General features: G+C 28.6%; 1 protein-coding gene across 1 annotated transcript in view; it reads right to left on the bottom strand.

Annotated features, from left to right (window-relative positions):
- The window catches only part of LOC107436893 (actin-binding LIM protein 2), a gene marked incomplete in the record, with an annotated part of 67755 nt that overhangs the window by 31303 nt on the left and 20598 nt on the right, over window positions 1-15854 (bottom strand). The window contains 4 exon segments of the mRNA XM_043049796.2: window positions 883-1009; window positions 3951-4072; window positions 4148-4331; window positions 7650-7745. Coding sequence (XP_042905730.1) covers window positions 883-1009; window positions 3951-4072; window positions 4148-4331; window positions 7650-7745 — 529 coding nt within the window.

Below are 15854 nucleotides of genomic sequence, written 5' to 3'. Positions count from 1 at the left end.
CCTATATAATATAAAGAAGCAAAACCTTTGTAACTTGACCACCTGCCTATCTTGTACGTTGACCACTGAAATAAGTCAATTTTGTCTAGGAGTATTATGAAATTCAATTCTAAAACCCTCATAAGTTGACCAGAAAAAAAAATTCAGAAAATTTTCTGTCATTTTGGCAATGTATGTTAAAATTTCACTTGTTTGGTGAAATAGTGTAAAAAGCTAATCTAAACCCTTTTGTGAGTTGACCATCAGGGGAAACTGTAGGGGGTCAGCTTTTGACCATTTCTTTCATCCGTTCATTGAAAACAGGAGTGTTAGTTGAAAAGTTGCTCTTCCAGTTGCAATAGTGAGCATTTGAATAAATGAATGCTCTGAAATATGCTTTGATCCTTTATTTATGGTCTTTGATCTTTAAGTGTAGTAAATAAATTTTAAAGTGTTCAAATAATTTTATTTTGTTAAAGTTTTCAAATTACATGTTTTCGTGTTCTGATATTTTAAAAAATTATTTTTATTAAACACTTCACATGCATAACTTACGGAAAGAAAAATTTTAAAAATTAGTAAAATATTAGAATTTTATGCATCAAGTTTAAGTTCATTCAGGTTTAAACACATTTCTTAAGATATTAATTTGGATATTTTCTGAATGAAATTTTTAAGTAAAGTAAAAAAAAAATTTTTATATAGCAACATGATATAGGAAACGAAAAAGTAAACAATGACCCACCCCCTCTATAAGTTGACCACTTGTCTAAGTTGACCACTAAAACAATGCACCACAAGTGGTCAACTTACACAAGTTTTACTGTATTTGATTGATCATATTTAAATGTAACATGTTCTTATAACTGAGGAATCATTTATTTATACTGGTCAAATGCTTACTTCCCCATATATTCTCCATGAAGCACAGAACTGCAAGTTGTACACTTAAAGCACCAAATGTGCCACTGTTTGTCAAGTGCTACAAGAGCTTGCCCTTCAAGTAGTTCTTCTTTACACCCACCACATTCTAGTTAAAGAGAATAATAAATTACAACTTAGTTACAGTAAAAAATGAAAAAATATAATAAAATGAAATATTGAATTTAACAGTAAACTCTCCGTTTTTAAAATACAAACAATGGAATTCAGTGTTATGAAAGCAAACGCCTGATTTGGAATAGAAATGCACTTAAAATCTAATTTTTTTTAAAAAATGTTATACGACTTATAAAAAGTTTTCTCAGAAAAACAAATGGCCAAATTTAATTATTATTAAGCAAAACCTTCATGAAATAAATATTAATTTATGATAAACCAAAGAAAAACAGGTAATAAGATAAAAATAAAATGACACAAAATTAATTCCAAACTCAGTCACTCAAATATCATATAAAGACTATTTTCTCAATTCATTAACTTTTGGGTCCTTAACGATCAAAAACAAAATATAGGTAAAACGTCATTACTGTCCTTATGTCCCCAACACAAATTTCTGAACTTCTTATGAATTAATTTACTATGTATTGAAATTGTTACAGAGATGAATGCATACATATTCTGAAATAGTATGATTGTCGAAACTAATATGCATAATCAATATTAGAATAATTTGCATATTTTGTTTAGCACATCACTTTGTATGTGTCCTTAACTTTTGTGTAATTACTGTCACAAATACAAAAAGAGTTAATAAAATATAATTTCCAGGTTACAAAAAACACTCTTCTCTACTGAACAATAAAGTTTAATTGCAGTAACGTTTCTTTTAAGGCCAATAAGCTTAATTTTACCTTTAAAAATCTGTGGGTGACTTTATTGAATATAATTGCTGCCCTTCTAATTTTCATCTAGGAAAGTGTTAGCGAGTAAAAAATTTTTGATTTGAGCAAAATGCAATTAGATACTTTTCTAAAATATGGCTAGTTTAATTAAAGAGGCAAAATAGTTTGCAATAGTATGGCTAGTTAGTAGAAGCTATTTGGCAAAAACTATTGTTTTGTAATTACTGTTCCTATATAATTAGTGTCCCTACCCAAAATGCACCTAAAAGAGACAGTAACTACTAAACAGTATATAATTACTTTACTGTTTGAAATACTTTTAATGTGTTTAATACATTTGGTTATGTTATTACATATTTAGTTTCTATTTTATCAGATTTCAAACAATTATAAAGGAACATTATTATTTAATATGAATATTGTTAGTAAACATAAGAATACGAAACTTCGAAACATAAGAGTTATGACTGTTATTAATATTATTGAGTTAAAGTTAAAATAATATACCTACAAGTATTTAGGTAAATATAAATAAATTTTGTTATGCGCTCTAACTGTAGTTTAAGAATTTCAAAATATTAACTTTGTAACATAAAACAGAATACCTGAAAAAAATTGTTTTGTATTTTTTATTTTAAATGTATTTTAATTTCTTTTTTTAAATTTTTAATTAGAAGTTTATATGACATTTTTATGTTCCTTTTTACTTTTATTAAGAATTGCATATTTTAGAAAGTCTACACTTTACGTTATAATTTTTAACACTTAAATTTTGTCATCTTCATTCTTTTGTCAGTTTTTATTTAAAAATTATAGAGTAGCGATGCGAATTTTATTACTTAATATAAAAAAAAATTTTTAGTATTAATAGAAATTTGCAATTTCAACTTTAATTACTTGTTAACATAGCTTAATTTTAGATTAATTGTATAAATATAGGTGTTAAAAAATCAAGAATAAAACTTCAACCCAAGTAAAAAGTTTACTGAAATTTTACTAGTCTGTTTGGATAAGAAGTGGTTGCATGCACAAGATAAACAAAAAATGAAATTGTCGTTTAAAAGCTGCCACCAGGGCCAATTTCTACCCACTTCTTAACCATAAACAGTCTAGATGAAGTATACATATTAGATTTCAAAATTAAAAACAAACAATATTTATTATGTTTTGAAATTATTATAGAGCATATGGTGCAGTTAAAAAAATATGTAACTTCACATTTTAAAAAAATGGTGCTTCTCCAGTTTATTGTCCCTTTTTGTAATTACTGCTTCTATGCACAAAAACAAATTTTAAAAATAGAAACAAAGTTTTGGTTTTAAATTATTACTAAGGTAATATAAAAATATAAGTGGTACAACGATGTTTTTGCAATGAAACAGTAAAAATTCTTATGAAAATTCTGACTATTTCTTCAAAATTCTAGATGTAATGTATTTTCTTAAGAAATGTTAATTAAATTTTCTATTAAATATATACAGTAGAGAACCGATTATCCGGAACGATCGGGACTATCGCTATTCCGGATAACTGATTTTTCCGGTTTTCTGAATCGCTACAAAAAGCCGTTTTTTTAGTGTTAAACCCAACTAAAAAAAAAAAAATATTTGGAAATAATCTTAAAAATAAGAAAAAACGATGAGGTAGTACACTAATGATTATTTCTGAAATGATGGTAAGGTAAACATCTTTCAAAAAAGAAAGAAAAATCCTAAAATCCTATGAGGAAAAAAAAAATTTTTTTTAAAAATTGCGGGAAAATTTATCGAATTTCGTTCCGGTTTCTTGGTTTTCCGGTTTTCTGATTTCCGGATAACGGGTTCTGCACTGTATATAAATTTGGAGAAATGAGTTGTACGATCTGAATAACTTTTGTTAACAAAGAATCATTTTAAATATATTTTCTTTACTAAATAATCTATCACAAAATTTAGAAAGTGTGGATAAAATATGCTAAACAAATGTTATAAAATAATGTTCTATAGAAAAAATAAAAAATTTAAAGTGCAATACAGTTAAATATTTAGGATGAATACAATGCAATAAAACATCCTAAAAAATTTTTTAATAGCTTTAACACTTTTTCATTATAATACCGCAAAAAAAAACATTTATGAGTATCTAACTCAAATTACATATGTTTGCTATTATACTTTTATGGGATAATAGTGAAATAGATATACTAACTCCTTATTAAATTCGTAGGAGATTCTGGTATTTCAGAAGGCAGGACAGGGATCAGTATACATTTAGAACAAAGACATTCTTTTCCTGTAAATGTAACTTTTTCTCCAGGAGGAAAAGGTTGACTGAAAAAAATATTCAAAATAGAAAACAGTATTTCAAAAAATTGAATTAAAAAATTTTATTTTCTTTAAACTCACCGACATCTTGCACATACAAAACACATTTGATGATATGTGTTTCCAAGAGCAGATACAACCTCTCCTTCAACAAATTTATTACAAGTACCACATTTGGTTCCAAACATCCTCTGATAATCAGCTGTACAATAGTATTTTCCATCTTTACAAAAGAAGCCTCCATGTGCCAAAGAAGAAGAGCATACTATGAAAGAACAAAACACAAATGCATAAAAATACTAAAAAATATCAAACTTATTTTAGCGTTTTGTTAGTTTTCAACAAGAAAATAACTATTTAACAAAAAAGATGGTATACAGAGAAAAATATAACTAAAAATGATATATTTGGATTACATATTTTTTTACTGTGAAGAGCAAATCTTATTTACATTTAATAAAAATGATACTATATAACTTTTAAACATAAAATATCGTAAATATTTTTATATGGATTAACTTTAAAAAACTTATACAATAAAAGTATTAAAAATATGTTTTTGTAAAATAGCAATTGACCAGTAGCATATTTAATTTAAACAAACTTTTTTTTTAAATATTTTAATAAAATAACTAGGTAAGATGGGTAGCTCCAGATAATAAATTACATATATTTATTTACATTTTACATTAATATATGTAATATAACAACAACATTTATAGTTATTTTGAATCATTTCCATGAAAAAACGCTATTCCAACTTCAAAAATTTCCACTGTCAACAAGTCAACGGCAAGGCATGCGTGTGGCCCCCGATACCTCGACGTAGCATTATTCGGCCACAAGACTTTTTATTATTTTTCTTGTTTTCATTTTGTCTAATTTAATTTTTGTACTCAGTCATTTTATTACTTTTTTTTGAATACCTAAATAATTCGATTTTCAAACTTCCTCAAATTAATGAACATTCTACAAGTTAGTCTAGAACCAAATTAGCTCTTGTGGCTACAATAATGTTGTGTGAATTTCACTAACATCAAATGCTAGATTTTGTGCCTTTCTACGATATTGTGTTCAATCTTTGATGTTGTGATTGATTTTGGATTAATGAACAGTAGAGAGCCAACAAATTTGTAAGTCCATTCCATTTTTTTTCATTACTCATATTGCCTTTATTTTTTTCAAATTAATTTTCGTCTGAAAGATTTAAATTATCCAGGTATTGTTCGGTAAGATTTCTTTGCTTTCTTACATAATAATTGTCTTTTCTCATACTTAATAACTTAATCTCTCACCCTAATACCTCGTATAATAATTATTGCGAGAAGCTCCAAAAGCTCTCTGTAATTCAATCACTCTTATTTGTTATTTTATAGTTATATGATAAACTTCCATTTGGCAGTGAAGAAATGTTGCTATAGCCTGTATAAAAATTTAATTAAAGGCTATAGCATACCATAATTTTATGACAAAAATTTGCTACATAAAATTTTTTTTATAGGATATTCAAATATGGTTTTACCTATGGTATAATTTTACTATATACTTTTCCCATATACTTATGGCAAAAATTTACCATATAGTAAAAAGTTGCCATACGCTTATGGCAAAAATTTCGCCTTTTGTTTATGGCAAAAGTGTATTACAAAATTTTACCATAGGCAAAACCACATAGGAATATCCTATGATTTTTTTTAAGCCTACAGCAAATTCTCCTAAGGGTATTTTTATTTCGATTCGCAATTTGTTTTTGTAAAATACTTAAATCAATCAAAGTTGTGAACTTTTGACTAAATATACAAAAAAAAAATACCCCTGCATGAGTATCATTATTAAAATTTATGGGAGTGGAGTACGCCTATGACAGTAACTGGATAACTCATTCTAAGATCAATAAAAAAAAACCTCCAAGATTGTCTTTAAACTTTATTAATCATTAGATCGGAGATATTACTACTTTTACACATCAGAAAGATTAACAAACAATGTTTAAAAAATCAACATAAAATTTTATCAGAAGGTATGAATTATTTTTAAAAAAATATTATATGTAAAAAAGAGAGAAAAAGCAGTTGAGAAATTGCCTTTTGCACAGTTTTTATATGAACGGTTTGATTAACATAAAGATTCAAGAGTGCACAAACCTAAGAGACATTTATGTAATCAGTAAAAAAACTACAGACTAATTCATACCCTGTAATTCACACTGTGTTAACATTTATAAATAAAAAGTATTAATTAAGAAGATATATTTCACAAGTATGTTCGATTCCTGATTGCAACTTGATGTCCATTGAGCTTTAGATTTATGGGTAACTGGGAAGTAAAGTCAGCTAGTAAGCAATGCTGACTACAAGTGCTCCATCATACCGTTGGTGGTAATAATTTCTGGAGCCTTTACCTCTCCCTGGCTCACAATGGGCTGTTGTAATAATGCTTTATCTTTTTTACTTCTTTATTTAGATAGTACTGCACTTGTTCGTTAAAAGTATACAATCTTCTAACTACTGCATTGTAAAAAAGATTTTTCAAAATTATATAAATTACTTTATTATCCAAATTAGTATCTTAATTTTTAATTTTCTTATTCAAATGACAATCATAATTTTTATTCAAAAAAATTTGCTTTTATCATACTTCTATTCTTTTTACAAACTTACAATTAAATTTTTTTTTAATGAACAGTTGTTAATTAATTGTGAAGTAAAGTACCTTACAACTATATCAGGGTCAATATATAAAAAAAGATACATTTTAAATGAAAAAATAATCCAAGTTTCCCAGAGGGAAGATAATCCCTATTTTGGGAAAAAAGGTAAATCACAAGAGGGAAATTCAGGATCTCACTCCCTTTCACTGAAAATTAATATGATTTTAATGAGTCGGACAAATGGAATCTTGGGGGGGGGGCTTCTTACTCGACAACTAATTAAACATCACACCTGTTACATCCAACAGCAATTCAACAGCTGGGCCAACAATCTTAAACAGAGATTGGATTACATTGATAAAAATGTCAGGCACATCACTCATTAAAGCAGCAGCAGACAATTAGGCAACCTGATCTTCTCCAGTTTTACAGAACTATCTTATAGAGTTTTAATTGATTCTAAATGAAGAAATTCAAGTTAGTCAAACCTGGGCGTATAAAATGATTCACTCGTGCTCAACTCTTGATGAAGACGCCTGGGTGCTCGAGCATTCTTTATCAGCTCAACGCAACGTTTCCTTACACACATTCCTTTATAAAATAAGCTTATTTAAATCCTCTCTATCTGCATTTACATTTTTGACATGCAGTTTAGAGCCACCCTGTATTTTATACACTGAAAGCCTTCAAATAAATTTTTCTATTCATGCTGGGTCTCTGTTATAGTTTTTTGCCATAGTTTCCAAGGACCCAGAGGGGAAATGAGCAAGTAAAGCTATCTGAAAAGAACTGCAAAAGCAATTCTGTAAGTTGGAGAGTAACATCGATTAAGGGACAGAGCTTTCTGGTCTTACAAAAGAAAACTCAGAAAAATTACATAGTCTAAGAAAGAGGAAAATGATCTATAAGTTTTTGGAACACTCATAAACATACCTACACATTTGAAGCAATCAACATGAAAATGCTTATTTTGCACTTTCAAAGCATTTCCAACACATTTCTTTTTGCAGTGTTCACATAAAACTTTCCCTGAAATTAAAAAGAAAACATTCAAGAAATTTAAAGTTGTAATATATATAGGAAAATAAGTAAAATTTATACATTTAGAATAAGAACAGTCAATAAGAAATCGAGAAATTAAAAAAAAAAACAAGTTAGTTTTATAATAATCGAAAACCTTTAAAATTATAAGATATAAACATGTCTACATCGTTTTGCACGGAAAAAAAATTTTAAAATACAAAGCTTGAATCAAATCAGACTGTCAGGACGAGTAGTTTAATGGTCAGGGCAGGCATCATGTTGGATGGCCGCACATCTCTCCAGGTCTTTGAAAGAGGCTCTGTGACTGGTGTGAGATATAAGGATGATGTCTAATAGCCCAACGTTCGCTTTTTCAAGGGTGCAGTTGGCCCTGAGATCATTTTAATGGACGATAACGCAAGACCACATAGAGCTCTTCTGGTGGATGAATTTCTAAAGAGTGAAGATATTCGCCAGATGGATTGGCCAGTGAGATCTCCAGGCCTAAATCCTATAAAGCATGTCTGGGATGCTCTGGGGAGGGAAATTGCAACTTTCCACCCCTCTCTGAGAACCATTCAGGGAATGAAAACAGCATTACTGAACGAGTGGGACCAATTGCCACAGTAAATGATAAATTGCCTTATTTCAAGTATGAAATCACACTGCAAGGCCTGTAAGAGAGGACCATTATCCCCTATAAACGCATTTTATTTGCTTATCCTGCAACCTCTGCTTCATACTTTATGACTCCAACAAGTGTTATGCACGATCATGTGTGTGTATTACAATTGTTGAATGGTTATTTGTTTCGTATTGTATCAATGCATGTACAGATCAAATTTCATTAAAATCGGTCCAGTAGTTCTAGATATAATTAACCAAATCTGCAAATTCTCTTAATTTCTTACACCAGTGTACATAATATTATAATATATAATAGCATAATATATATTATTATAATATGCAATATAAATCTATAAATATTATAGCAGAGAAAAATCCCCTACGAAAGGTTTCAGTGTCATCAATCAGCTACATTCCTTGAGCATTTAAGAAAAAAAATCTACAACTTGAAATGCTAGGATTTATACATTACATAAGACCTGATTTCAGGCTATTCATAAAATTCTCCTAATAAGACTAAAGTGAGTTTCTTAAAATCACAATATTCCTGCAAAGGAGAACATTGCGCTGAGATACTATTGCTGTAGTTGTTTCTAAAGCGACATGGCAATACCAGCAAGCCTGCTTGGTGAAACTAAGCAGGGAATTTAAGGCAAAGGGTGCGTTTCGTGTTTTTTTCGGTGGCGCCATCTATGATCAAGAATACGACTATTGTCACACACACGTCACTGCCCGATTACAGGACGAACTCATTCACATATAAATTTATTCATCCACAGATCGTAATTTTGACCTGAACCAGAGAATGATCAATCTCTAATTCAGTAACCCCAGAGGTATGATTTGTTATGGGAACAAGAAGGACTTTCTGACCAGACAGATTTAATAGGCATCAGTCACTACACGGAGAGTCTTCGGCCGGCAGTGGTCGAACTCAGGACCCTTTGGACATGGGTCCAACGCCTTACCAACCAGGCTATTTATAAGTCTTATATTTTTGTTTTAATAAATTATATGACAATTTAGTCCAATATTGTAAATAATACAGAGATTTGGCTCATGTATACCAGTATACTTGTATTAATATCATACAGTCCTGATGTCATTAGTATGGATATCATGAAGTTAATAGTAAGGAGATTTGGCCCATGGATATCAATACTAGCGTTGACATCAGTTTACGGTCTTGATGTTATACAGGCATCACAGTCCGGAGGTCATATTGACATATGGATATCATATGTGTGGGCCAAATCTCCGTACTGTTGATATCATGGTCACAATTTATTGGAGGATTACTTTGGTTGTTATTTGCAATAACTACAAGAAATTTCATAAAGTAGCTTAAATATTTATAGAGAAATTGACATTTTTATAATAAACAAATTTTCGTATTATGTTTTTTTTTAGCAATTTTTAATTAATAACAAAATTATTTAAAAATTTTAGACAGAAAATTTGTTTAAAATTGCGCAAGACATGGGCTTTTAAAGTAGTTCTTTTATACTACGCATGTGAGTAAAAAATTTAAAAAAGGTTTTCTTAATTTTGTAGTGAATCGTATTTAGAAACTAATGGAAAAAAAGTCAGTTTGAATTTCTTGAAAATTTATAAAGGTATCTAAGTAGCTTTTGTAATTTTTCTAAGAGAGCCCTGACTAATAAGTGGTTTTTCACAAATTTCATTTTGTACTATTAAACAAGATTTATTAAACATAACACCAGTCTTGAGGGTGATCATCTCTTACAAAAGTATGTTTTATTTCACACGTTTTCTTTCTTTATACCATGACATTGTAAGGTAATATTATTTGTTTTTAAATTTTGTCTCATAACACAAAATTAATTTTGTATAAAACCCCTTATTATTTAGAGCTTTCTTTTGAAAGACGTATTTTGAAAATTAGATTTCTCAAGAACTATTCGACCAATTTCGCACAAATTTTGTATTTTGCAATTTAAAATTGCATTCTTTAAAGTTATGTTAAAAATTGTATACCTTACAATTCAAATTTCTTTCGACTACTATTAAATAAAATAATAAAAAAATATATATAATAGTTATCATTTAGTTATATTTCGCATGAAATTATCTTTGGATAAACGAACTTTATAATCGAGTGTAAAAAGGTTCTCGAGATATGGCGAAATAATCAAAAAATGAAAAATAACATTGAGGGGTCCAAACTTTGGACTGCACTCCTGACCAAACGATAGGGACCATATTTCCCAGATTGCGACTACCTCCGATATTTTAGGGTGTCAGTAATCCGAATTCGTCGAAAAAAAGGATATGTTTATTTAGAGAAAGTAGATTTTTGTGTCTCATTTCGTAGCTTAAAATATCGTTTGCTAATTAATAAGTATATTTGAGTTAGAAATCAACCCCTTGAATCCTCGAATCTGAAGATTAGATCATCAGATTAAAAGTTATTTAGGTTATTAGGTTAAAAGTTAGATCATCAGATTAGGTTATTTAGGTTATAAAGTTATTTTTTTGAGCACTGTACAAAGTAAAACAATATCACCAAGTAATTATGGTGCAAATGTCAAGTTGTCAAGAACGCAGCCCTTAAATAACTAATGCTTAGTAAAAATAAAAATAATAAACACATAAATAAAATATGTGAAGGGAAAAGAACAGATGAATATCTTCCCACACTTACATAAGATTGTCTAGTAATAAATTTAGAAAAAAAATATCGGGGAACACAAATAGCATCGATAAAATACTTGTGAAGAGATGACGTCATAACGCTAGAAGCCAACAAAGTAAAGATGGTCTCATTAAAAAAGAAGGAAATGTTCCAAGTCAAAGTTGTTAATAAACAACGGAAGGTGCACATGGTGTACATGATTCATCAGCTTACAAATTCCATTTATTTCAGGAACAGTCTTATTACTGCAACTTTTTCGTTTCAATGAACATTCCCAAAAACTTTTTGTCATTTTCCGTTTTTACAACTTATTTGATGCCAAAATATTATTTCATAAAAAATTTATGCAAAATTTTTAAATCGCTTAAGTAAGAAATAACTTATATAATACTCTTGAACTGAAATTTTTTTTTTTTTAAAAATTAGAAAGTTCAAAAATTAAATTTTAGAATTAGACTGAGAAAAATCATATAATAATATTAATGCTTGAAATGAGTACACTAAATATAGATGAAATTAGTTTAAAATATCAGGCAACAGATATTAATTTTATTCATCTATTACTAATTTTTAAATCTTAAAATTTCACATATTTTTCAATTTAGTAGCGGTGACTCTCCAAAAGTATAGCTGATAAAAGAAACAATTTTGAAAATAAAATTTAAAATTTTAGCAACTAAGAAAAATTGGGTCAACTTCTGCTTAATATTCCATCAACTGAAACTAATTTTTCTGGTAAGCCATAAACATTTCTCATATATTCTCTATAGAATATCAACAAAATAAAAATATTAAAAACTGGTTAATAAGATATTAAAAGTGTTTTAAAATTTATATTTTTGCTCAATTAATGTCTTAAAGTTTTTTTTTTTTATACAGTAGGGGAGAGTGGGGTCAATTGTAACATTTTTTACTTAACTATTTTTAACTACCAAAAAATCCAATATATTATTAGTATTTATTGACAGACGAGTAAAGTAGACTATCCTCTACTAGAAAAAAAAATAAATACCTTATTTTAAATGTTATTATATTAGTTATTAACAATTTTTGACAGTCGTGCACTTGTTACAATTGTCCCCACTTACGGGGTCAATTGTAACAGTTCATAAATTCAACTAAAACATAGTTAATTATACATATTATCATAGTTGTGATATATTTTTTTATTGATCAAAATAGTAGTGATATTTTAGGAGTAAAAATAATAATGAGCAGAGACCTAAAGGGTTAAACTTTTAACTTTAAGGGGTTAAAAATTTTAATTTATGCTGTGAAAGGTGACAAATAAAATAATGCACATGCAACATAATATAAATGATATAGGAAACTATTGGTGGTTCTTAAAGAGTTAAGTAATGGTTTGTAAACATAAGATTATTTATTTTCAGCTGTTACAATCGTCCCTTTACTTATTGTTACAATTGTCCCCAAGACGCCATTTCAGCTTCATTTGTTAAAAACAATGCTAGTTAATTAGCAAAACTAATCATTTTTTTTTATTGAAATGTTAATTAAGGTGTCCACTTACATATTCGGTTAATAATTTTTATTTGTTTAAACAAAATTACTTTGTTACAATATAATATTCTAATACCAAAAAAAGTACTTACGTAGCGTGAAAATATCTTTTGTGATGTAACTCTTTCAAAAGTACATAAAAATGGTTGCCAGCAGGGGTGTACATGTAGATTTATTAAATACACCTTGTTCGCCACCTAGGAACCAAATCTAGAACCCGACACTCGAAATATTTGCTCTGTTACAATCGTACCCTGTTACAATTGACCCCACTCTCCCCTATATTATTACTAAAAAGTAAGTAAAAGTATTAAGTAACAGAAAATGTTTATGAGTAAGTTAATCCATATTACTCCGATTTTTTTGGAATCATTTCATATAGCTCCAAGAATTACTAAAGTCTTACTATAAGTATAGTAATATACCTGAATAATTGTTATACCGACGGGGAGCTAAAATAGTAACAATCAGTGCATGATTTAATAGTGTTAAAAAATACCACTAGAAAAACCAGCTTTCATAAAGTATTTTTTAAAGTGGTATCGCAATATACTTCTTGTTGCAGAGAATATAACAATCATTGCTGTGTGACTTATTAACGACCACTGAATGGTAAATATTTCGGGCGTTGCAATCGCAATATTATACAATTACAAATACCCAAGTTTGAAAAATCATGAAAAGATCACCGGAAAAACGAAATACAGTCAAACCCCGCTATAGCGAACCCTCAAGGGACCGAAATTTCGGTTCACTATAACTGAGAGTTCACTATATCCATACTGCAAACAATTTTAACTAATTTTTTCCGAACAGCTTCCTTTTATTACACATTATTTAAATAAATGACCAATAAAAAGAAATACAAAAATGATTAAACAATATGTAGTAACAAAAAATGTGCAAACTTTTATTTTTAATACTCTTTCTCTTGCGTACAAGATATTTAGAGATGGCCTTTATTTAGGGATGGAAAACTGAGATAAAAGTAGCAAACAAGAAAAAATGCCAATGGCTACGTTCTACTCAATAGATGGTTTTAAAAATCGGTATATATATTTTATGTAGAAATTTCAAAATTACCAAAAAATGGAGAAAAGAAATCAGTCGAAGACAGAAAAAAGTTCATAACCAATTTCCTCTTTTCTTTCGGTTCACTGTATCCACACAAAAATAATATTATATGTGTATAGCAAGGCACACGAGCGAACATTTCGTTCACTATAAACTATGTTCATTATAGCCACTATAGCAGGGTTTGATTATAAATATAGAAATCCTCACTGAGAGGTTATCCTCAATACTGCACTCGAATTATTGTAAACAAATCTTCGCACTCTTAGATATTTTTAAAAGTTACTTCTTACCCGAAACTGAGTTAGATAAAAAAAAATTTTATCCTCGTTTAAGACGAGAAAAATTCAAATAACGAGAAAATACTTCGTATTTCAATGAAGTCTTATCTGGTAGCCCTCATTGAGAGGCAACCCTAAGCCCGCCTCAATACAGTCTGTCAATGGAAAGAACTCCCCTCGTCATTCGTCTGGTACAGTGGCGGTGACTATGGTTACGAGGTTTACGAATTCAAGTAGGGGTGTTTGGTCACTATTTAAGACAGGTTTTGGTTCGAGTCAGAGAAAGAAAGAGAATCAGGGGAAAGAGAAGCTCCCCGCTTTGAAATGTGTTGCTTCTTGTTTCCATAGCAGCAGACAACCTCAGATTTTGTGGCGAGGGGAGTTCTTTCTATAGAGAAACTGAACAGCACTCGCAAGAATTGCAAACAAATCTTAAGTTGCTAGTTACTTGAAATAGGTAAAAGATTTTATCCTCGTTCAAGATGAGAAAAATTCAAATGATGAGAAAATAATACTTCGTTCATCAATAAAGGAAGAGGTAGATAAATTAGTCGAAATGTATAACGACAATACACAGGCACAATTATTTCAGTTATTACACAATTATTTCGGTTGAAATGAATTTTCAGACAGAAACTATTCCTGCAAATTAAATAGGAGACTTGGAGTAATAAGATAAACTTGGAATTTGGAGTAATAAGATTTTTTTATCTTCTTATAATAATCAATTTCTTTCAAATACCTTAATTATTAAGTCAAGTTTAAAAAAAACTAACTTCTATATCAATCATAATTTTATTAAGTGTTCATACTTTAAGTTTTTTTTAAGAAAAAAAAAATAGTATAACAGATACTTTTTTTTTTACCCAGCTTAAAAAATAAGTCTTTTCTTTCCACCCATTTTCAATAGGTTTTTACTTTCTAGGTCAATTACTTCTATTTTAGAAGAAATAAGTATCTTCCACTTAAAATCCTTAACAATATCTTTAAAAAAAAAAAACTAACACATTAGACCTGTGTTAAAGAAAAAAAACTTGTTACATATTTTTCAAACTGACCGACTTTTGATTGAAAATATTTTCGTCATCAGAGTGTTTAGAAACAAGAGTAAAATTTGCAGTTAAATTGTTCAAATATTTTTCGTAAAAAAAAGCGTACTATAATGAAAATAAGAGGAGAAAATTTTTTTAAATAAAGCCGTGACAGAAAGAAACACAACTATGATAATTTTTAATGAAGATTTTTTATACAATTAATTATATTTATTAAAACTTAAAATAGTAGCGGCTGAATTTTTTTAATGTATCTTAAATTTGTCGAGGAAATTTCTGATATTTTCTGATACTCTTGCTGCGATCACTGTTATTTGTGCACATCTCTAATTATTCACCTGTTTTTTTTTACTTAATTCTTTATTAATTTTATAATTTAATTTGCTATTTACTTATTCTTTCATGCTATGCTTCATTAATTTCATAGCTTATCCATCTTTTAACTTTTTATTCACAATTTAATAACCACTTAAACTTATTCGATACTGAAACTCAACAATTGGTCTAAATATTTTAACATTACTTTTTTTATTCAATTTATGCTCTACTAATAAAATGGTGGAAAATATACTATGAAAATTATAAAATTTATTGTCACTCCAAAATTATGAGGACTTCTTTTTCTTAGTACAAAAACACATTTACTAACTTAAGCAACTTAATTTAACCAGATTCATCCATTTGATAAGAACAATCCAGAGAAAAGCAGGATAAAAAAAAAATGAGATGTGTATCTTAATTTATGTTCTGCTTCAAAAGATGAGACAGAACTTTTTGTAACCTTTGAGAACTGAGACTTTTTGTAAACCTTTTTTTGTATTCATTAGTCTTTAAAATTTCAAAAGAATTTTTAAGTTGCTCGAATTATAAAATTGTCTCGTTTGTTAAAACTTTTTTTCTTACT

Source organism: Parasteatoda tepidariorum, chromosome X2 (genome assembly GCF_043381705.1).
Source record: "Parasteatoda tepidariorum isolate YZ-2023 chromosome X2, CAS_Ptep_4.0, whole genome shotgun sequence".
NCBI lineage: Eukaryota > Metazoa > Arthropoda > Arachnida > Araneae > Theridiidae > Parasteatoda > Parasteatoda tepidariorum.
The sequence above is the reverse complement of the archived record's forward strand: the minus strand, read 5'-3'. Positions and strand labels throughout refer to the sequence as shown.